Source organism: Babylonia areolata, chromosome 13 (assembly GCF_041734735.1).
Source record: "Babylonia areolata isolate BAREFJ2019XMU chromosome 13, ASM4173473v1, whole genome shotgun sequence".
Classification (NCBI taxonomy): Eukaryota; Metazoa; Mollusca; class Gastropoda; order Neogastropoda; family Buccinidae; genus Babylonia; species Babylonia areolata.
In genome coordinates, this window is record NC_134888.1 from 9372540 (window position 1) to 9396928 (window position 24389).

At 43.3% G+C, this 24389-nt stretch overlaps 1 protein-coding gene across 8 annotated transcripts in view; it reads left to right on the forward strand.

The window, feature by feature from the left end:
• Positions 1-24389, forward strand: part of LOC143289044 (dedicator of cytokinesis protein 9-like) — a 141925-nt gene that overhangs the window by 108041 nt on the left and 9495 nt on the right. For 7 of the 8 annotated variants that reach the window (XM_076597837.1, XM_076597839.1, XM_076597838.1 and 4 more), the window contains 8 exons: positions 4802-4911; positions 6117-6239; positions 7090-7203; positions 7708-7854; positions 10560-10770; positions 11715-11911; positions 13011-13117; positions 14409-14547. In XM_076597837.1, the coding sequence (XP_076453952.1) occupies positions 4802-4911; positions 6117-6239; positions 7090-7203; positions 7708-7854; positions 10560-10770; positions 11715-11911; positions 13011-13117; positions 14409-14547 (1148 nt within the window). Of the gene's footprint in view, positions 1-4801; positions 4912-6116; positions 6240-7089; positions 7204-7707; positions 7855-10559; positions 10771-11714; positions 11912-13010; positions 13118-14408; positions 14548-15019; positions 15048-24389 lie in introns of all 8 variants that reach the window. The other variant, XM_076597843.1, reaches the window with a different exon arrangement.

Sequence of the window (24389 nt, forward strand, 5' to 3'; positions counted from 1 at the left end):
TCTCACTCTTTTCCTTGCCTTTCTGCATCTGCCACTCTGTGTGTGTGTGTGTGTGTGTGTGTGTGTGTGTGTGTGTGTGTGTGTGTGTGTGTGTGTGTGTGAGTGTGTGTGTGTGTGCGCGTGCGCGCGCGCGCACATGTGCGTGTGTGTGTTGTCTATAATACTAGATCCTCAGAATTGGGAAAGGAAAAGTTATGTAGTGTTATTTTCATGAAAACACAAGATGTAATTGAACAAAAAAAATAGCAGCTTCACTGAGTGAAGTGAGAAGTCGGGAAGGACTGAAAGATGAGAACATGTACCTGTACATATTTCTACAAGGGTGGAGTGTTGGCCTGGAGGTAACGCATCCACCTAGGAAGCGAGAGAATCTTGAGTGCACTGGTTCGATCCCCCACACTCACCAGTATTTTTTCCCTCTGTTAGACCACCATTGGTCTGGACGATAGTCATTTGGATGAGATAATAAACAGAGGTCCCATGTGCATCATGCACTTAATGTATGTAAAAGAACCCACAGCAACAAAAGGGTACTCCTGGCATAACATCCACTTTGGTAGGAAAACAGATACACTAGCAGGCAGAAAAAAAGGTGGTCCTCTCATGGTAGCGACACACTCGACCTAGGCAAAGAGCCTGAATTGAATACAGAGAAATCTGTTGTGACAGAAACAGTAGATGATATGATTCAATAATACAGTACAATACTGGATAGAAGGATTGATGCAACATTGTCTTTTAGTTTCTCATTCACTCTTCTACATATATTTTTTTTTCACTAGCCAATTCAGTGCTTTGATTGATAAAAATAAAAATAAAAAAGAGCCTGGAAAAACTATGCTGCTGGCTTTTTAATCACTGCAACTAACTATATACTTGTTGTGCATGATCTCTGGACAAGAAAGTTAGCAGTAGAAACAGTGCTGCTTTGAGCAGAGCTGTGGTGTATGGTTACACAAAGCCCTCACATGGATGGTTAGGTCCCTGCGACTGCTGGTGCAGAGACTGTGGCCGATAAACTGGGTGTGGCAGTGTATGGTGAGGACTCCGGGTGTATTGCCAGGTGTTTATCATGTGTGGCCGTTTCCCTGGCTGCCTTTAGTCACCGTTTTACATTCAGTGTTGATATTTGGTTTGACAGTTTTCGGATTATCAAAAACAAAGTAAAGAACGATTAAACAAACAAAATGAACAGATGAAAACACAAACAAAAACGAGGATTGTGTTGTGAATGCACAATCATTCTGAATAAACTTTCCAGAAAGAGAACAAAAAATGATCAGAGAAGCCATGTTGTTGTTTTTTACATGGAAGGTTTTAATTATGAGTTGGAGTTTTCTTTATCACACAAAACAAAACTGTGCCTAATTTCAGCCATTTCAATGGTTGCTATCTTATTTTTCTTGACTTGGAATTTTCTTCATAGACACAGAATAAAACTATGCTTAATTTCACCCATTTCAGTGGTTGTTATTTTAGTAATCATGTATTAGAGTTTTCTTAAATGATATGGAAGAAAACTGCTTAATTTCAGTCATTTTAATGGTATGGTTACTATTGTATTGATTGTGATTTAAAGTTTTCTAAAAAGACCCAAAAGAAATTTGTGCTGAATTTCAGCCATTTTAATTGTTGCTATCCTATTAATCATGAATTGGAGTTTCTCAAAATACATGAAATAAAATTGCTTAATTTCAGCCATTTTGGCGGTTGCTGGTGACCTTGTCTTTTTGGCTCCCTGGCAGAAGTAAAAGAGGGGGAGATAAGTGGGCATGTGTATCTACCCACTCAAAGGCCTAAACAAGACACTTATCACTTTGATAATTTACAATTTTCCCCCAACACATTTTGTTTAACTGCACTGTTGTTCCATATCTCTTTGCGTAATTTCACCTGCAGTTCGAGTTAAGAGACCGTTGTGTCTTGATGATGTCTCTTTAGTTATGTTGTGTGTGTGTGTGTGTGTATGTGTGTGTGTGTTTGTTGTTTTTTAATATAGAAAGTAGCAGTGTGCATTAAAGAATGGATGCCTGAATGAAGGAGACAAAACTTTGGTGCTTTTTCTATTTCTTGATATATGTAATTCATCAACCACTTGTGTAAGCCCAAGTTTCAGATTTTAAGAAAGAATCGTGTTTAAAAAAAAATATTTTACATGTTTTGTTACAAACCACAAAGTTGATGCTTTTGTACAATGAGGGAAAAAGAAAACAATGCTAGACTGTGGTGTATACTGTATGTTTCTCTTGTTTGATGGATCCTTCCTGTGTACTTGAGAATTAAAAAAAGAGAGAGAGAGAGAGAGGGGGAGGGGTAGGGGGGGGGGGGGGGGAGAGAGAGAGAGAGAGAGAGCTAACATTCAAATTGGAACCATTTTGTATTTTGCTGAAAAAAAAAAATGAAAAAAAAATCGGCATGGTGCAAGTCATCTACTGTCATCTTTTTCTGTGTTCAATATTGACGTCATTCTTAACAGAAACAGTATTAAGTGAGTTTTGATAGTTTCAGAATTTGTTGGTAGTATTTTTGATTGTGTACTTTTTATGATTGTGTGCTTTGACTTGTGTGTGTGTGTGTGCTTGTGTGTGTTGTGGGGGGGGGGGGGGGGGGGGGATGAATAATGTTTAATGATGTTTGATATCTTTTGTTCAATTTTTCCTTTTTGATATTTACATATGTGTTCTATTTGTAGGGTTTATTTTCAAGATTAGGTGCAAATGCTCATAATGATGATGATGATGATGATAATGATAATAATATCAAGATGGGGGGTGGGGGGGGGGGGGGGGGAAACAAGTGTTAAGATTGGAAAAGGTCTAGCAGGTATTCAGTGATTGGAGGCTTTTTGACTTGACATTGCTGTTTGTTTATCTCTTTATTTATTTCATTTGTTTTCTAAATCTGTTTTGTTGTTGGTATTTCCTTGTTTACTTTTTCAGTGTTGTAGTTTTGAAGACTTGATGTGCATCAGCTATGTGGCATTGCGTTGCATTATTGTTTGTTTGTTGCACAGACTGTTGGAAGCATAGGACTGGCTGCACACACACACACACACACACACACACACACACACACACACACACACACACACACACAGATGCAAACACATGCATGCATGCATGCTCACACACACAAGCACATGTATGCACACACACAGACACACACACACACACACACACACACACACACACACACACACACTGACACACACACATCTTCTGCCTGTCAGTTTAGGTTTGAACTGTAATGTAATGTGAAACACCCCACAAAATGTATGATTAATGCGTCTAATCTGGTGCAGTCATGTGTAAATTCTCCTGATTCTGATACAACAAATGAATTCCCACGTGCAAGTTCTATGATTCTTAGAGACAGGGTAAGTGTGCAGACAGAAGCACAGCTGTTAGCGACAGGGTAAGTGTGCAGACAGAAGCACAGCTGTTAGCGACAGGGTAAGTGTGCAGACAGAAGCACAGCTGTTAGAGACAGGGTAACTGTGAAGATGGAAGCACAGCTGTTAGAGACAGGGTAACTGTGCAGATGGAAGCACAGCTGTTAGAGACAGGGTAACTGTGCAGATGGAAGCAGACCTGTTAGAGACAGGGTAACTGTGCAGATGGAAGCAGACCTGTTAGAGACAGGGTAACTGTGCAGATGGAAGCAGACCTGTTAGAGACAGGGTAACTGTGAAGATGGAAGCAGACCTGTTAGAGACAGGGTAACTGTGAAGATGGAAGCAGACCTGTTAGAGACAGGGTAACTGTGCAGATGGAAGCAGACCTGTTAGAGACAGGGTAACTGTGAAGATGGAAGCAGACCTGTTAGAGACAGGGTAACTGTGCAGATGGAAGCAGACCTGTTAGAGACAGGGTAACTGTGCAGATGGAAGCAGACCTGTTAGAGACAGGGTAACTGTGCAGATGGAAGCAGACCTGTTAGAGACAGGGTAACTGTGCAGATGGAAGCAGACCTGGTAGCGATAGGGTATAAGTGTGATCAATCATGGTGTGAACAGCAGTGAGACAGAAGACAGGGAGGGAGGGAGGGAGGTGTTGACGTGTGGGTGGTGAGGGAGGGAGGTGTTGACGTGTGGGTGGTGAGGGAGGGAGGTGTTGACACGTGGCTGTGTGGGCGGTGAGGGAGGGAGATGTTGACATGTGCGTGGTGAGGGAGGGAGGTGTTGACATGTGGGTGGTGAGGGAGGGAGGTGTTGACATGTGGGTGGTGAGGGAGGGAGGTGTTGACGTGTCGGAGGGAGGGAGGTGTTGACACGTGGCTGTGTGGGCGGTGAGGGAGGGAGATGTTGACATGCGCGTGGTGAGGGAGGGAGGTGTTGACATGTGGGTGGTGAGGGAGGGAGGTGTTGACATGTGGGTGGTGAGGGAGGGAGGTGTTGACATGTGGGTGGTGAGGGAGGGAGGTGTTGACGCGTGGCTGTGTGGGCGGTGAGGGAGGGAGATGTTGACATGTGGGTGGTGAGGGAGGGAGGTGTTGACATGTGGGTGGTGAGGGAGGTGTTGACGTGTGGGTAGTGAGGGAGGGAGATGTTGACATGTGGGTGGTGAGGGAGGGAGATGTTGACATATGGGTGGTGAGTGAGGTGTTGACATGTGGGTGGTGAGGCAGGTGTTGACATGAGGATGGTGAGGGAGGTGTTGACATGAGGGAGGGAGGTGTTGACATATGGGAGGGAGGGAGGTGTTGATGTATGGATGTGTGGGTGGTGAGGGAGGGAGGGAGGGAGGTGTTGACGTGTGGGTGGTGACAGGGAGATGTTGATGTGTGGCTGTGTGGGTGACAGGGAGCTACCCGCAGGGCTGTCAATCGTTCGGCGCCATCTCCCCGAACATCGTGGCCGAGGAGTCCGGCATCAAGGATGACTCAGGCATGCAGGATGTGCAGTACACTGAGGTGAGGTGTTGTGTTGTGTTGTTGTACTGTTCTGTTATGGTGTGTTGTGCTGTCATAATGTGTTGTTATTCTGTGTTGTGCTGGGCTGTTGTCTTGTTGTACTGTGTTGTACTGTATAAGTGTGTTATACTGTGGTGTTGTGGTCTGCGGTGCAGTTGTGTAGTTTAAATGAGTTGTGCTGTGCTGTTGTGTTGTGCTGTGCAATGTTGTACTGGTTGTGTGTGTGTGTGTGCGTTGCAATGCTGTTGTGTTGTTGTATTGTGTTGTGCTTTGCTATGTTATATAGTGCTATTGTGTTGTGTTGTTGTACTGTGTTGTAATGTGCTGTTGTATTATGCGGTGTTTGTGTATTGTGCTGTATTGTCATGTGATGCTGTTGTGATCAGTCATTGTATTGTGCTGTATTGTCATGTGATGCTGTTGTAATCAGCCATTGTATTGTCATGTGATGCTGTTGTAATAACCATTGTGTTGTGCTGTATTGTCATGTGATGCTGTTGTAATCAATCAATGTATTGTGCTGTATTGTCATGTGATGCTGTTGTAATCAATCAATGTATTGTGCTGTATTGTCATGAGATGCTGTTGTAATCAACCAATGTATTGTGCTGCATTGTCATGTGATGCTGTTGTAATTAGCTATTGCATTGTCATGTGATGCTGTTGTAATTAGCTATTGTATTGTCATGTGATGCTGTTGTATTCAACCATTGTGTTGTGCTGTATTGTCATGTGATGCTGTTGTAATCAGCCATTGTATTGTCATATGATGCTGTTGTAATCAACCATTGTATTGTGCTGTATTGTCATGTGATGCTGTTGTAATCAACCATTGTATTGTCATGTGATGCTGTTGTAATCAACCATTGTATTGTCATGTGATGCTGTTGTAATCAACCATTGTATTGTCATGTGATGTTGTAATCAGCCATTGTATTGTCATGTGATGTTGTTGTAATCAACCATTGTATTGTGCTGTATTGTCATGTGATGCTGTTGTAATCAACCATTGTATTGTCATGTGATGCTGTTGTAATCAACCATTGTATTGTGCTGTATTGTCATGTGATACTGTTGTAATCAACCATTGTATTGTGCTGTATTGTCATGTGATGCTGTTGTAATCAACCATTGTATTGTGACTGTATCCCGTGGTGACTGTATCCACGGTGACTGATGACTGTATCCATGGTGACTGTTGTCAGGAGACACTGGTAGAGTTCCTGGAGCTAGGGGCCCAGTACATGGAGAAAGGTCAGCGCTACGAGGTCATGGGCGACATTTACAGGATTGCCATCCCCATCTATGAGAAGATGAGAAACTTCCAGGTATGGAGGACCCAGCACCGGCAAACGTCAGCGTGGAATGCTGGGGGAGAGAGGAAGGAGGGTGTGGGGGAAGGGGTGTGTGGGGGAAGGCGGGGTGGGGGGCAAAATATAATTCCCTGTGGACCACCAGTGTTGAGATAAGGACAGACCAACACAGGTGTTGTGGGGTATCTTAGTTTTCTGTTGTCTCTTGTTAGTCTGATGTTTCTTTTGTGTAGAAGAGAAGTAGTCATGAAATAAAATTAAGAAATAACAAATATTGACACTGGTTTTAATTTATTTTCTGTGTGACAGTGGTTTTAATTTCATGTATAAGACACTGGTTTTAATTTTATGTAAAGACATTGGTTTTGGTTTTATGTTTGATGCTAGATTTGATTTTTTGTGAAAGACACCGCCTTTAATTTTGTGTATAAGACACTGGTTTTGATTTTTTTGTATATGACATTAATTTTATAAATGAGACACTAGTTTTGTTATTTTGTGTAAGACAGTACTTTTGATTTCATGTATCAGACACTGGTTTCGGGGTTGTTTTTTTTTTAGACATTAATTTTATGTTTAAGACAATGGTTTTAGATTTGATAATACTGGTTTTGATGTACTGTATAAAGACACTGATTTTTGATTATTTAAGACAATTTTTGATGTAATGTATAAGACACTGGTTTTATGTATAGGACGCAGGTTTTAATTTTCTGTATAAGACACTGGTTTTAATTTTCTATTTAAGACAGTGATTTCAGTTTTCTCAATAAGACACTGGTTTTGATTTTCCATTGAAGACAATGGTTTTGATTTTCTGTATAAGACATTGGTGTGTGATTTCCTGTTGTGTTTTGTTGTACAGAAACTGGAGCATTGCTACCAGAACCTGGCTCAAGCCTACGCCAGTGTTCTGGATGTGATGAAGTCAGGGAAACGTCTGCTGGGCAAATACTTCAGGGTGGCCTTCTTCGGTCAGGTCAGTCCTGTCTGGTCGGATCACACTTTGGTGTATGCATGTGTGCTGGGGAGGGGTGTGGGAGGGTGTGTGGGGGGGGGAGGGGATGTCAGTGTGAGAGAGAGAAAGAAAGAGAGTGTGTGTGTGTGTGTTATACAGATGTACAGGTAAACAAATATGACTGGGACATTAGGATTGTACACATGCAAACAAGTCAGCATTTTTCAGTACACCAAATGGTTGCTGCACTGTAGATATCCATATAAGTGTACATTTTGCGTAGGACTATACTTTTCAAACAATGATGCAAGATTGCACTGACTTTTAGTGCTGCAGCCTTTGGAGATCATCCGCACACCAACAATCCAAATGCCCTCTTGGCTGAGAGTGGGGATGTAACTTGGGCAAGACGCCCACCACTACAACCAAATTCTAGCCCCTGAAGTTGGGACAGCAGTTGTCTCCTCTGCTGTTCTGATGGTCATAGTGGGACACGACTGACGATGATACCTGTTGTTTAAGCAGACGTACTTTGAGGAGGAGGATGGGAAGGAGTACATCTACAAGGAGCCCAAGGTGACCAGTCTGCCTGAGATCTGTGACCGCCTAAAGAACATGTACGCTGACAAGTTTGGAAAGGACGCCGTCAAGTTCATCAATGATTCCAACAAGGTATTGAAATTAATAAACAATGAGCCCAGTGTTTATCAGTTTCATGTCAAAATACCACAGAGGCAACCATGTGTTTGTTCAGTATTGTCTGTGTGTTCTGTGTAGCTTATTCAGGATTAAAAAGCTGTGTCAGTCTTGAATGAAAACCTAATTTGTGTTTGCACATTTCTTCTGTCATTGCTGCTGTGTGCACATGTCAAGTGATTGGTATAAGGACAAGCCCAGCGCTTCCTTTCTTGGGGAAGTGTCGGGGTTTGTTCCAGTGTACTTTTTATTTACCTGTGTGCTAGCTGAATCAGTAGCGTAAGCAGCATTGACTTCAAGTTGTGTACCTTGTGAACAGAGAGAGTTACCACTCTTTACTATTTGTTAATCAACAAGGTATTGTTTTACTTTTGTGTTGATGATGATATGGATACCTACCCTCAGTTGGAGACCAAGTTCTCAGTGCTTTACGAACATGGAGTCATTGTCACCACAGGCTGCCTACCTGGGTAGAGCTGGCTGACAGCTGCCATTGGGTGCTTATCATTTGTTTCTGGAGTCAGCCAGTCAAGTGCCAGTCATGCACACTTGCACACTCACACACACTTGCAACATTTTATGTGTATGACCGTTTTGTTTATTTGTTCTACACTATGTAGGCAGCTATACTCCGTTTTTTGGGGTGTGAATGCTGGGTATTTTCTTGTTTCCATTTCTGAACGCTGACATTGATTACAAGATCATTACTATGCATATTTGATCTTCTGCATGCGTATACACATGAAAGGGGTTCAGGCACTAGCAGGTCTGCACATGTATTGACCTGGGAGATTGAAAAAATCTCAACACTTTACCCACTGAGATTCAAACCTGTAACCCTCAGATTGAAAGTCTGACGCTTTAACCACTCGGCAATTGCACCTGTGTTGTATTTCATTATTTTTTGTGACAACAGATATCTATGAAGGATTCCAACAAGGTATTGCAGTACTTTTGTATTGTATTTGTATTGCTTTTGTCATAATAGATTTCTCCACTATCTTTTTCCTGTCCTCAGGTCAGTTTGTTTTACTGTCAGAGTGGAATTTTGCCAGGGACAACCCTTTTGCTGCTGTGGGTTCTTTTACATGCACCAAATACATGCTGCACAGCAGACCCTACTTTATCATCCCATCCGAAAGGCTTGGACCCCAACCACCACCTGTGGTCTAATGGTTTACGAATAAAAATATTGGTTTATATATGGGAATCAAACCTGTACAGATTGCCTTGTGGTAAAAAAAAAAAAAAAAAAAAAAAATCTGGATAATTTGATACCTGATAGGTTAAAGTTACCTGGTGGTCAGACAACCAGGACAGCGTGATACATGACAGGTGAAAGTTACCTGGTGGTCAATCAGGACAGTGTGATACATGACAGGTGAAAGTTACCTGGTGGTCAGACAATCAGGACAGTGTGATACATGACAGGTGAAAGTTACCTGGTGGTCAGACAATCAGGACAGTGTGATACATGACAGGTGAAAGTTACCTGGTGGTCAGACAATCAGGACAGTGTGATACATGACACGTGAAAGTTACCTGGTGGTCAGACAATCAGGACAGTGTGATACATGACAGGTGAAAGTTACCTGGAGGTCAGACAATCAGGACAGTGTGATACATGACAGGTGAAAGTTACCTGGTGGTCAGACAACCAGGACAGCGTGATACATGACAGGTGAAAGTTACCTGGTGGTCAGACAATCAGGACAGTGTGATACATGACAGGTGAAAGTTACCTGGTGGTCAGACAATCAGGACAGTGTGATACATGACACGTGAAAGTTACCTGGTGGTCAGACAATCAGGGCAGTGTGATACCTGACAGGTGAAAGTTACCTGGAGGTCAGACAATCAGGACAGTGTGATACATGACAGGTGAAAGTTACCTGGTGGTCAGACAATCAGGACAGTGTGATACATGACAGGTGAAAGTTACCTGGTGGTCAGACAATCAGGACAGTGTGATACATGACAGGTGAAAGTTACCTGGTGGTCAGACAATCAGGACAGTGTGATACATGACAGGTGAAAGTTACCTGGTGGTCAGACAATCAGGACAGTGTGATACATGACAGGTGAAAGTTACCTGGTGGTCAGACAATCAGGACAGTGTGATACCTGACAGGTGAAAGTTACCTGGTGGTCAGACAATCAGGACAGTGTGATACCTGACAGGTGAAAGTTACCTGGTGGTCAGACAATCAGGACAGTGTGATACCTGACAGGTGAAAGTTACCTGGAGGTCAGACAATCAGGACAGTGTGATACATGACAGGTGAAAGTTACCTGGTGGTCAGACAATCAGGACAGTGTGATACATGACAGGTGAAAGTTACCTGGTGGTCAGACAATCAGGACAGTGTGATACATGACAGGTGAAAGTTACCTGGTGGTCAGACAATCAGGACAGTGTGATACATGACAGGGGAAAGTTACCTGGTGGTCAGACAATCAGGACAGTGTGATACCTGACAGGTGAAAGTTACCTGGTGGTCAGACAATCAGGACAGTGTGATACATGACAGGTGAAAGTTACCTGGTGGTCAGACAATCAGGACAGTGTGATACCTGACAGGTGAAAGTTACCTGGTGGTCAGACAATCAGGACAGTGTGATACATGACAGGTGAAAGTTACCTGGTGGTCAGACAATCAGGACAGTGTGATACCTGACAGGTGAACCCCAGTGAGCTGGACTCCAAGTACGGCTACATCCAGGTGACGTACGTCACACCCTACTTTGAGGAGAAGGAGCTGCAGGAGCGGGTGACGGACTTTGAGCGGAACAACACCATCCGACGCTTCATGTTCGAAACCCCCTTCACCAAGGGCACGCAGGCACAGGGGTCCATTGAGGAGCAGTACAAACGCCGCACCATTCTCGTCAGTGAGTCGGGAGGACGGGAGAGCCAGTTTTCTCAGTGTCACAGTCTCTCTCTGTGTGACACAGAATCTTCTCTTTACGGGTGTGGTGTGCGGTGTCAGACGGGTGCAAGCTAGGCCTGTGGGTTTGCTGTGTTGCCCGTGTTTTCTGGCTAACGCAGTATTAAGACGTCTCAGTCTGATCCTTTGTTGAGCTTGCCAGCACAATTCCTTCCCTTCAGTGCTGAATAGTCATTCATTTGGCCAATCCCAAAGCTGGCTGGAATCCTCTCTTTCTGTCTTTTGGCTTTTCTGTCTGTCCCATGTCTCTGTCTGTCTGTCTTTGTCTGTCTGTCTGTCTCTCTCTCCTACTCTTTTAAGTGTTGAGGGAAAATCATGGGTGGAGTGGGTTGCAAAGGTAGCAGAAAAGAGCATTTGTGCCTCTTAGCATGTGTGTGTGTGTGTGTGTGTGTGTGTGTGTGTGTGTGTGTGTGTGACTTTGTGTACATACATATGTTTGGTGATGAAATCAGGAATTGAAACTGGAGCCATTGCACATCATTCTCATCAGTAAACTGACTGGAAGAGAACATTATTGAGAACAGAACTTTCCTGTGGATGGGAAGCAACATGAAGTAGAGACAGGGTCAGAAACTGTGTGTGTGTGTGTGTGTGTGTGTGTGAAAATGAAGAAGAGACAGGGTGTACGTTGAGAAAGGGTGGGGGGTGGGTGTGTGTGAAACAAGCTGTAGACTGTCTGTCTGTCTCTGCCTGTGTCTATGTCTGTGTGTGTGTGTGAGAAGCAAAACAAAGTAGAGACAGTGTGTGCCTGTTTGTGTTTGTGACTCTGTGTGTGTGTGTGTGTGTGTGTGTAGCAAAACAAAGTAGAGACAGGTTGTGCATGTGTATGTGAGTGAGTGAAGCCCCTGTCTGCCTGTTTTGCTCCCCCCCCCCAAACCCCCCCACCAGCCACCCACTCCTTCCCCTACATCAAGAAGCGAGTGGAGGTGATGTCCGGGGGCCGCAGGGAGATCGTGCTGACCCCCATCGAGGTGGCCATCGACGAGATGCAGACCAAGGTGTCCAGTCTACGGGAGGTCATCAACAGCCCCGTGTCTGACCCCAAGAGGCTGCAACTCAACCTTCAAGGCTGTGTCAGTGCTCAGGTCAGTCCCTGTGTGGGTGTGGGTGTGGGTGTGTGTGTCAGTGGGTGTGTCAGTGTGTGTGTGTGTGCATGTGTGTATGTGTGTGTGCGTTTGTGTGTGTCTGTGTGTGTATTTGTATTTTGTATTTGTATTTCTTTTTATCACAACAGATTTCTCTGTGTGAAATTCGGGTTGCTCTCCCTAGGGAGAGAACGTGGCTACACTATAGTGCCACCCTTTTTTTTGTATTTTTTCCTGCGTGCAGTTTTTTATGTTTTTCCTATCAAAGTGGATTTTTCTACAGAATTTTGCCAGGAACAACACTTTGGTTGCCATGGGTTCTTTTATGTGCACTTAGTGCATGCTGCATTCGGGGCCTCAGTTTATAGTCTCATCGGAATGACTAGCGTCCAGACCACCACCCAAGGTCTTGTGGATAGGGAGAAAATACTGGCAGCTGAGCTGTGATTCGAACCAGCACACTCAGATTCTCTCACTTCGTGGGCAGACGCATTACCTCTAGGCCATCACTTCACTTTTGCGTGCTTGTGTGTGTGTGTGTGTGTGTGTGTGTGTGCGCATGCTTGTTCGTGTTAGGTGTACTTGATGTATGTGTGTTTATGTGTGTGTGTGTAACTTTTTGTTGTGAAAAATGCCCTGCCTGGGAGTTGTGACCATCAATCTGTATTATTATTGTCATTATTATCATCATCATCATTATTATTATTATTATTGTTGTTGTTGTTGTTATCATCATTGTTATTGTTATTATTATCATCATTATTATTGTTCTTATCATTATTATCATCATCATCATCATTATTATTATCATATATATATATATATATATATATATATATATATATATATATATATATATATATATATATATATAATAGTAATGATAATAATAATGATAATTTTTATATACCGGGTATATATATATATTATATTATATTATCATTATAATTATTATTAATGATAGATTATTATCAAGGTATAGAAGGGAGGTGATGGAAGGATAATAGTGTGTGTGTGTGAACGTTCACACATGATGAACAGTGAAATTCTGTACCTGTGTGTCAACAAGTCTGTGAGTGTTGAGTGCTGTTGGTGACAGGTACATGCAGGTCCCCTGGCCTATGCAGAAGCCTTCCTGGCTCCAGACAAGGTGGCCAGCTGTGAGCATCCGGCAGACAAGGTGGACAAGTTGAAGGAAGTGTTCAGGTAGGGGGAGATTGATGACTTTGTACCTGTTCAGGTAGGGGGTGATTGATGACTTTGTACCTGTTCAGGTAGGGGGTGATTGATGACTTTGTACCTGTTCAGGTAGGGGGTGATTGATGACTTTGTACCTGTTTAGGTAGGGGGAGATTGATGACTTTGTACCTGTTCAGGTAGGGGGAGATTGATGACTTTGTACCTGTTCAGGTAGGGGGAGATTGATGACTTTGTACCTGTTCAGGTAGGGGGAGATTGATGACTTTGTACCTGTTCAGGTAGGGGGTGATTGATGACTTTCTACCTGTTCAGGTAGGGGGTGATTGATGACTTTGTACCTGTTAAGGTAGGGGGTGATTGATGACTTTGTACCTGTTTAGGTAGGGGGAGATTGATGACTTTGTACCTGTTCAGGTAGGGGGTGATTGATGACTTTGTACCTGTTTAGGTAGGGGGAGATTGATGACTTTGTACCTGTTCAGGTAGGGGGTGATTGATGACTTTGTACCTGTTCAGGTAGGGGGAGATTGATGACTTTGTACCTGTTCAGGTAGGGGGAGATTGATGACTTTGTACCTGTTTAGGTAGGGGGAGATTGATGACTTTGTACCTGTTCAGGTAGGGGGTGATTGATGACTTTGTACCTGTTCAGGTAGGGGGAGATTGATGACTTTGTACCTGTTCAGGTAGGGGGAGATTGATGACTTTGTACCTGTTCAGGTAGGGGGTGATTGATGACTTTGTACCTGTTCAGGTAGGGGGTGATTGATGACTTTGTACCTGTTCAGGTAGGGGGAGATGAATCTGAAAGAGATATGACAAGAATGTCAACAGCTGAGAAACAATGGTGTTGAATTCGGTCCACTGTTTGTCACCACCTGTAAAAATGCTGTGGTTTGTTCACAGGGACTTTGTCACCACATGTAAAGATGCTGTATTTTGTTCACAGGGACTTTGTCACCACCTGTAAAGATGCTGTGTGTTTTGTTCACAGGGACTTTGTCACCACCTGTAAAGATGCTGTGTTTTGTTCACAGGGACTTTGTCACCACCTTTAAAGATGCTGTGTTTTGTTCACAGGGACTTTGTCACCACCTGTAAAGATGCTGTGTGTTTTGTTCACAGGGACTTTGTCACCACCTGTAAAGATGCTGTGTTTTGTTCACAGGGACTTTGTCACCACCTGTAAAGATGCTGTGTTTTGTTCACAGGGACTTTGTCACCACCTGTAAAGATGCTGTGGTTTGTTCACAGGGATTTTGTCACCACCTGTAAAGATGCTGTGGTTTGTTCACAGGGACTTTGTCACCACCTGTAAAGATGCTTTGGATCTCAATGGGAAACTGATCACCACCGATCAGAAGGAATATCATGAGTCTCTGAAGGCTGGCTTTTTCGACATCACGGAACGTATGTCTGTTCTTTTAGGAGAAAAAGTAAGTTGGAGTCAGTCTGACTCTCTTTTTTTTCTGTCTTTGGTTGTTATTGTTGTTATTTGGACGGTGTATTTTTGGTGGTTGTTTAGCTTCTTCTTTGTCGCTTACTTAGTGGTGTGTATCTGTATTTCAGTGTCTGATTATACTGTTATTAATATTTGTATTTCTTTGTATCAATATGCTGTCATTAATATCATTTTGTAAATGTGTTTGTTGTCTGTATATGTTGGATTGCACTGGGGTAGCACTGTAGCATTGTGATTGCACTGTTCATGCCGGGTGTCATTTTATTTGACTGATTGGTGGTTTTCAGGAAACCTTGAGCTTTTATCGACTACATTATTGATTACATGTGTTTGAATGTTCCAAGGATACAATGGTGAAATGTATTGGAATGCCCCTAGGATAGAATGACAGACATGTGTTTGAATGTTCCAAGGATACAATGGTGAAATGATTGGAATGTCCCTAGGATAAAATGACGGACATGTTTCACACAGGTAAGCCCGGGGACACCCACTCGCACCCTGCATGCAGTCTATCAGTCGTTTAGACGCTTGGCCCCTCCGCCAGACTCTCAGTAGTTGTAGGCCTTGACTCTTCCTTCCGCACCTTGCGCCCTTTCATGCTGCAGGTATTTCTGTCCCCTCCGCACCTGCCGTGTGCTCAGGTGTGGACAGGTGTGAGTAACAAAGTGTGACCACCTGCCGTGTGCTCAGGTGTGGACAGGTGTGAGTAACAAAGTGTGACAACCTGCCGTGTGCTCAGGTGTCTGTGGACAGGTGTCAGTAACAAGGTATGACCACGTACCATTTGCTCAGGTGTGAGTAAACATGTGTGGTCACCAGTACATAAAGGGAGTTGTACGTTGGCGCCACAAGTTAGTGTTAGTAGTAGCACAAGTTTGGTTTTGGGGTGGGTGAGGCCTGCTGTGCCATAAGCTAGAGGGGTAGTGTGGCATGTTTGTGACACTCACATGGGCTGTGTGTTGAGGGATGGTGTCTGGTTGTCACTGAATCATGTCTGGATTGGGTATTCAGCTTGAACACTATGACAGGAATATTCCTTTCTTTATATTGGTGATGTGTGTGTGTGTGAGCATGTGAGAGAGAGTGTGTGAGTGTGTGTATGTGGGTGTGTGTGAGAGAGTGTGAGTGTGTGTGTGACACAGAGAGAGAGAGAGAGATTGTGCATGTGTATGTGTGTGTGTATTTGAGTGTATGTGACAGAATGTGTGTGTGTGTGTGTGTGTGTGAGAGAGAGAGAGAGAGTGTGTATACATGCACATGTGTTCATTGTGTGTGTTGTGAGGGGACAGAGCATATGCATATTTGTACAGATTGGTAATAAGATCATCCAAAGAAGTAGAAAGAAACAAGAAAGTATTCCACCCATGTACATTTAGTCCTGTCACAGTGTTTCAATACCTACTTCAGTGTGGCATAATGATAAACTATGTTATTATTTTTATAAAATGGCATAATTACACACTTTAAAAACAACATCTGTCAGATGCATTGTACACAGTGTTATAAGTTTTATAAAATGGCATTGTTATACACAGTTATTGTTATGAAACATTGAAATCATACACCATGTTATCATTTTTTTCATGAAATGGTGTAATTATAAACAACTATTATTTGATGAAATGTCGTTTTTCCACAAGGTTGCTGTCCTTATTAGGGAGGAAGGTTGAGGGGTGGGGGGGGGGGATCTCATCAGTTATGATGTAACTGTGTTACTGAGGGATTACAGCACAGGTAACTTGTGGCGCCAACGTATACCTTTCATTCAGCATACAGCTGTAACTTACAGGTGTGACTAAAATCGTGGGATAGCTGTGTGACTGATGTGTGTTAAACTGACCTGTTGGTGCTTCTCATCTGGTGTATATGTGTGTGTGTGCTCGTGTGTGTGCGTTTGTGTGTTCATGTATGTGTGTGTGTTCATGTGTGTGTTCATATGTGTGTGTGGACTGATTCTTCTTCAGTTTGGTTTTCTTTAGCGGGCTTTGTTTGGAGGTATTTACCAGATTTGCTGTGTTGTATTTAAAGCTTTTTTTTCTTCTTTTTTTCTTTTCTTTTACATTCTTTGTTGTAGCAGTTTTAATTCAGTGGAATATTTTTTTTTTGCTCTGGCTTTGAATGAGAATAACCAAGGAAGAGAGATGTGGTCTGTGTGTATGATTGAGGTTAGCAGTCTGGGTCTCTCAGTTGTTCAGGTTAACTACCTGTGTTTTTAGTTTGCAGGATAAGTATCTCTGTCTCTCTAGTTGTGCAGTTAACTATCTTTCTCCTTTGTTTTTCAGGTTAACTATCTCTGTCTCTCAAGTTGTGCAGGTTAACTTTTGTTTGGTTGTTAGGTTAATTATCTGTCTCTTTTGTTGTGCAGGTTACCTATCTGTGTCTCTTTAGTTGTGCAGGTTAACTCTCTCTCTCTTCAGTTGTACGGGTTAATTGTCTGTCTCTTTAGCTGTGCAGGTTAACTGTCTCTTTTGTTTTGTAGGTTAACTCTCTCTCTCTCTTTCCTTCTCTTTCTCTCTCTTTAGTTGTGCAGGTTAACTGTCTCTCTTTTTTTAGTTGTACAGGTTGACTCTCTCTCTCTTTAGTTGTGCAGGTTAACTGTCTCTCTCTCTCTTTTTAGTTGAACAGGTTGACTCTCTCTCTCTCTCTTTAGTTGTGCAGGTTAACTGTCTCTATCTCTTTTTTTAGTTGTACAGGTTGACTCTCTCTCTCTCTAGTTGTGCAGGTTAACTGTCTCTCTCTCTTTAGTTGTGCAGGTTAACTGTCTCTCTCTCTCTTTTTAATTGTACAGGTTGACTATCTCTCTCTTTAGTTGTGCAGGTTAACTGTCTCTCTCTCTCTCTCTCTCTCTCTCTCTCTCTCTTTAGTTGTACAGGTTGACTATCTCTCTCTCTCTTTAGTTGTGCAGGTTAACTGTCTCTCTATCTCTTTTTTTTAGCTGTACAGGTTGACTCTCTCTCTCTCTCTCTCTTTAGTTGTGCAGGTTAACTGTCTCTCTCTCTCTTTTTATTTGTTGACTATCTCTCTCTCTCTCTTTAATTGTGCATGTTAACTGTCTCTCTCTCTCTCTCTTTAATTGTGCATGTTAACTGTCTCTCTCTCTCTCTCTCTCTCTCTCTTGTGCATGTTAACTCTCTCTCTCTCTTTTTTTAGTTGTACAGGTTGACTCTCTCTCTCTCTCTCTCTCTTTAGTTGTGCATGTTAACTGTCTCTCTCTCTCTCTCTCTTTAATTGTGCATGTTAACTGTCTCTCTCTCTCTTTTTTTTTTAGCTGTACAGGTTGACTCTCTCTCTCTCTCTTTAATTGTGCATGTTAACTGTCTCTCTCTCTCTCTCTTTTAGTTGTACAGTTGAATCTCTCTCTCTCTCTTTTTAGTTGTACAGGTTGACTATCTCTCTCTCTCTCTTTAGTTGTCCAGGTTGACTATCTCTATCTGTCTTTAGTTGTGCAGGTTAACTGTCTCTCTCTCTCTCTCTCTCTCTCTTTAGTTGTCCAGGTTGACTATCTCTATCTGTCTTTAGTTGTGCAGGTTAACTGTCTCTCTCTCTCTCTTTTTAGTTGTGCAGGTTAACTACCTGTCTTTTTAATTCTGGCCATGTGTGAGGCTGGGGCTTTCAGACAGACACTGGTGGGGTGGGGCTTTCAGACAGACACTGGTGGGGTGGGGTTTTCAGACACTGGTGGGGTGGGGCTTTCAGACAGACACTGGTGGGGTGGGGCTTTCAGACAGACACTGGTGGGGTGGGGCTTTCAGACAGACACTGGTGGGGTGGGGCTTTCAGACAGACACTGGTGGGGTGGGGCTTTCAGACACTGGTGGAGTGGGGCTTTCAGACAGACACTGGTGGGGTGGGGCTTTCAGACACTTGTGCATCCTGAATTTGCATGGCACGGTGTGCATGTTGTGTGTGATGGCAGTTTCAGTTTCAAGGAGCGTCACAGCATGCAGACTGATCTGCTCCTTTCTCTTGTTCTCTCTCTCAGTCTCTCTCTCTCAGTCTCTCTCTCAGTCTCTCTCTCAGTCTCTCTCTCTCAGTCTCTCTCTCTGTGTCTCTCTCTATGTCTCTTGTCTGTCTGTCTCTCTCCATCTCTGTCTCTTTCTGTGTCTCTCTCCCTGTCTCTGTCTCTCTGTGTTTCTCTATCTCTGTCTTTCTCTCTAGTAATGTGTAGTTTAGATGCAATTCAGGACAAGGATTGGGTGAGAGAAAAAAAAGAGCGTGCCAACACTTATCTATTATCCTCCAAAATAAAGAATCATGTTGTTGTCTTGTCTATCTCTCTCTCTGAGCAGAGAGGAGAGGTATTTGTCTTCAGACTCGGTGATATTCAGCAGCTGGGTTTTATTCCCCTTCTCACTAATCCTCTCTGAGAGTCAGTTTATATCAAAAGGTCCCTGAGCCTTTTACTGCCATCAGGGGCAGTGAAATCATACCCACTGTGTCTGGGGGTCTGCATTGGCCCAGTCCTCTCCTTCCGCTGTTTTAACCTTCCCCGACGGAGTCAGGTGTGTGTATTCCCACCTGGGTGGAGTGACGGAAACTGGAGCAAAACGCCTTTCCTAAGGACACACCACCAGGCTGAAACAGGGATCGAACCCTGACCACTGGGCTCACCCACTCTGCCACAGTGCCTCCTATGATATAGAGTTCACAATAAAATAAGGACCACCTGGAAGCTTGCAGTTTTCATCTTGGGGGCTTGGTGAAAAGATGCCCATTTTTTTTTGGAGGGGGGTGGGGGGGAGGGGCAAACATCGGTGAATGCAGTCAGTGTAATGAGCACTGTTATAACCAGAGCTGCTTTTTTTTTTTTTTTTTTTTTTGCAATGAAAACCCATTCTTCTTCTGTGTTTGTGGGCTGCAACTCCCACATTCACTTGTATGTATGCGAGTGGGCTTTTACGTGTATGACCGTTTTTACCCCGCCATGTAGGCAGCCATATCCCGCTTTCGGGGGTGAAAACCCATTCAAAAATTGTCAAACCATTGACGGACTGTCATTTTCAGACTGAAACATTTATTTTTTTAATGGATTTTTCAAGCTGTCTGAGGTGTGTGTATGCCTACAATGGCTGTTGATGTATTCAGTGAGAGGCTTGTGGAGTCCAGTGGAGCCTGCGTAATTCATATCATCTCTTCGGTTTTTATAACATCCCATGAAAACATACCTGCTTTTATGAAGTGGTTCTTAACTTTTCATGAAGTCTGTACGTTTCTGTGATCACTAAGTGATAGGGAGTCAGTGTTCACCAGTAGAGTTTTTGTTAAGTTGAGTTGTTGATAGCTATGAGTTTACATATATTCACTATTGCAGGATAAAAACAAAACAATCTGTGGTTAAGTTTATCACTACAGAAAACAGGGTTGTATGGTTTTAAAAGACGGCATACATTGGTTCAGGTTATGATAGTGCAAAACAGGGATGCAGGGTTTATAAAAGACAGCATTAAATTATTTTGCTGGTTAAGTTTATTACTTTACTGAGCAAGTTTGCATGATTCATAAAAGATAGCATTCAAAAGTCAAGTTTATTACTGCACAGAGCAGGGTTGCATGGTTTATACAAGATGGCATTCAAAAGTCAAGTTTATAACTGCACAGAGCAGGGTTGCATGGTTTATACAAGATGGCATTCAAAAGTCAAGTTTATTACTGCACAGAGCAGGGTTGCATGGTTTATACAAGACGGCATTCAAAAGTCAAGTTTATTACAGCGCAGAGCAGGGTTGCATGGTTTATACAAGACGGCATTCAAAAGTCAAGTTTATTACTGCACAGAGCAGGGATGCATGGCATATTCATAAAGAAGTTAGTCAAGAATTTTGTCTTGTGTTGTCTTGCCAGCCTTTGGCAGCAGTGTGCGTACCTAGTCAGCTTGCTTTTGGGACCTTGCATCTCTGCCAGTGTCTTTGCCAGCCCTTTTCTGTCTCTCTTCTGCCTTTGCCCACAGCAACTCCCACATTACTGGCATGTATGAGTGGGCTTCACGTGTAAGACCGTTTTTACCCTGCCATGAAGGCAGCCACATGCCATTTTCAGACGCTACCAGACCTGATGATATGTCAGATATCTCTGCTGGTTCTGAGATGCTGGTGTTGGCATTGCATGTACAGATACTTTGACTCCTCATGGACTGTGCATGGCTTTTGGTTGTAACTTTCTATCTCTCTCTTTCTTCTCTGTGTCTTTGTCTTTCTGTCACATGATTTGACAGTTTCTTCAAAGTCTTCCCTGCCCCCCTGTAATGAACTTGACAGAAGATGTTTGAAATGTGTGACTCTGGTGGACATGTGGAGCTGGGAAAGGAACAGTGTTGGGCATGGCAGCACTTTTTTATGTTTTTTCTTCATCCTTCATACATGTGTGTGTGTGTGTATGTGTGTGTGCATGCTTGCGTGCGTGTGCACCTAAAGGCAGTTCTTAGTCAGCTTTACCCAGGCAGGCAGTTTGTTGACCCCATGTTTGTGAAGCCCTCAGAGTTTGGTCTGTGACTGAGGACAGGTGTGGTTCATGTCAGTCAGTAGGAACTGCTCACTGTTGATGTCATGTGTCGTCCTCTGGAATCTGTCTTTGGCAGATTTGGGGATGTCTTTATTTTGGTTGTGGGGTTTTTTGTTTTTTTTTACTCAAGAACATTTTTGTTTAAAGTTGTCTTTAATTTTTAGGTGTTTTCTGCAAATGGAATTTGTGTTGCTCAGTTTGTTTTGTTTTTATTTTGTGTATGCATTGTGCATGTGTGTGTGAGTGTGCGAGCATGTATATGAATGTAAGTGTTTGTGCATACAGAACATCAAAACAATATGTGTAAATTGTGTGAATGTTATTGATTTAATATCTGTATCCACTGTGACTGTCTTGGTGGTTGTGGACTCCGATATAATAACCAAAGTAATTTGTATCCTGTTTCTACTGACTCAGTTTACATATGCACCGTGTGTTCCTGACTCAGTTTACATATGCACAGCTGTCTGCAGTTTCTCCTTTCTTTTCTCCTTTCCCCTCACCCCTCCCTGCTCCATGTTGATGTCCACTGCCTGTGCTGTGTGGGAAGGGTGGTCAGGGGTGTTTTTCTTCTGCTCTCCTGTCAGGCCTGTTCACTTGCATGTTTTAGATGAACTTGAAACTGTCTGGTTTTTAACATGTTAACAAATGAATTACTACGGACTGGGTGGGGGAAAAACACATCACCACAACAACACATGTGAATGTGAGAGAGAGAGAGAGAGAGGGAGGGAGAGATAGATAGAGAATCCGATTTAGTCAGAATTTATTTCAGGGAAAAATTGATGCGGGCAAAGTGTAACCAAGTGTAAGTTTGTGATGTCAATATTAAAGATAATGTGACTAAGGAAGTGATGCCCAGTGCCCGGAAAGTTTGTGATGTCAATATTAAAGATAGTGTGACTAAGGAAGTGATGCCCACTGCCCAGAAAGTTTGTGATGTCAATATTAAAGATAGTGTGACTAAGGAAGTGATGACCACTGCCCAGAAAGTGGTGGTAAATAGCAGGGCTGTTGCTTGCATCAGTTCTTCCAAAGTGTAGACTGGGTGTGAACACAGGGTCGGTTGGTTTGCCTTTTGCTTGTGTTTTGTGTGTGTGTGTGTGTGCTTATAAATGATCACAACAGTGAAAAGATGTTCTCAAAGAAGTGGCATGTCAACAAGATTTCTTACTTGCATGACTGACTTTTTGCCCTGTAAACATCTCTGCTTCCTGTTGTTCAGGAATGCTGATGTCTGTGCACGGTCATGTTCCGCAAAGGTTTACTGGTGCATTCCAAGTCACGACAGTGCATGTGGTTTTGAAATTCCCGTGAACGTGTAATGGCTGAGAGCGGTCTGCAGACTGAGCTTCCTGGGCTGGGGGCATGAGCCATCTTAGCCATGCTATGTTCGCTTAGCGTTAAGAAACTATCCCTGGCCTGTGGAATCAGCGCAGAAAAATCTTGATGCAAAACAAAAATAAGGCTGCAAAGATTGCTTATGCAAGCAAGCCCAGTACTTGACATTACATTTCCAAGAGGACTGGATGGGTTTAAGACAGCAAAAGTTGATGGGGCTCACTTCTCCTTTTCCCTCTTTGGGTTTGTTCCCCTATGTAGTGTATAGAGATGCATGGTGTGTGTGTTTGTGTGTGTGTGTGTGTGAGAGAGCAGTCTATGGCATTGTGTAATGCGTGGTTTGTATAGATATGTGTGTGTGTGTGGGTCAGCAGTCCATGGTCGTGTGTGATGTATATAGATGTAACACATGTGTCTCTGTCATCAGTGCATGGCAGTGTGTGTTGTGTAGTGTATATAGATGCATGGTGTTTGGTGTGTATAGATATGTGGTGTGTGTATAGAAGTGTGGCGTGTATAGATTTGTATAGACATGTGTATAGATGTGTGGTGTGTAAAGATATGTGGTATGTATAGATGTGTATAGATGTGTGGTGTGTGAAGATATGTGGCGTGTATAGATGTGTGGTTTGTAAAGATAGGTGGTATATATAGATGTGTGGTGTGTAAAGATATGTGGTATGTATAGATGTGTGGTTTGTATTGACATGTTGTGTGTCTAGATGTGTGGTGTGTCTAGACGTATGTTGTGTGTCACAGTCATGGCAGTGAGGTGTGTTGTGTGTCACAGTCATGGCAGTGAGGTGTGTTGTGTGTCATGACAGCGAGGTGTGTTGTGTGTCCTGACAGCGAGGTGTGTTGTGTGTCACAGTCATGACAGAAAAGTGTGTAATATGTCATGACAGCGAGGTTTGTTGTGTGTCACAGTCATGGCAGCAAGGTGTGTTGTGTGTCACAGTCATGGCAGCGATGTGTGTAGTGTGTCACAGTCATGGCAGCGATGTGTGTAGTGTGTCCTGACAGCGAGGTTTGTTGTGTGTCACAGTCATGGCAGCAAGGTGTGTTGTGTGTCACAGTCATGGCAGCAAGGTGTGTAGTGTGTCACAGTCATGGCAGCGATGTGTGTAGTGTGTCCTGACAGCGAGGTTTGTTGTGTGTCACAGTCATGACAGCAAGGTTTGTTGTGTGTCACAGTCATGGCAGCAAGGTGTGTAGTGTGTCACAGTCATGGCAGCGATGTGTGTAGTGTGTCCTGACAGCGAGGTTTGTTGTGTGTCACAGTCATGGCAGCAAGGTGTGTAGTGTGTCACAGTCATGGCAGCGATGTGTGTAGTGTGTCCTGACAGCGAGGTTTGTTGTGTGTCACAGTCATGACAGCGAGATGTGTTGTGTGTCACAGTCATGACAGGGAGGTGTGTTGTGTGTCACAGTCATGACAGCGAGGTGTGTTGTGTGTCACAGTCATGAAAGCGAGGTGTGTTGTGTGTCACAGTCATGACAGCGAGGTGTGTTGTGTGTCAGTCATGACAGCAAGGTGTGTTGTGGGTCATATTCATGGCAGTGAGGTGTGTTGTGGGTCAGTCATGACAGTGAGGTGCGTTGTGTGTCACAGTCATGGCAGTGAGTTGTGTTGTGGGTCACATTCATGACAGTGAGGTGCGTTGTGTGTCAGTCATGACAGTGAGGTGTGTTGTGGATCACATTCATGACAGTGAGGTGTGTTGTGGGTCACATTCATGACATTGAGGTGTGTTGTGGGTCACATTCATGACAGTGAGGTGCGTTGTGTGTCACAGTCATGGCAGTGAGTTGTGTTGTGTGTCAGTCATGACAGTGAGGTGCGTTGTGTGTCACAGTCATGGCAGTGAGTTGTGTTGTGTGTCGATCATGACAGTGAGGTGCGTTGTGTGTCACAGTCATGGCAGTGAGTTGTGTTGTGTGTCAGTCATGACAGTGAGGTGTGTTGTGTGTCAC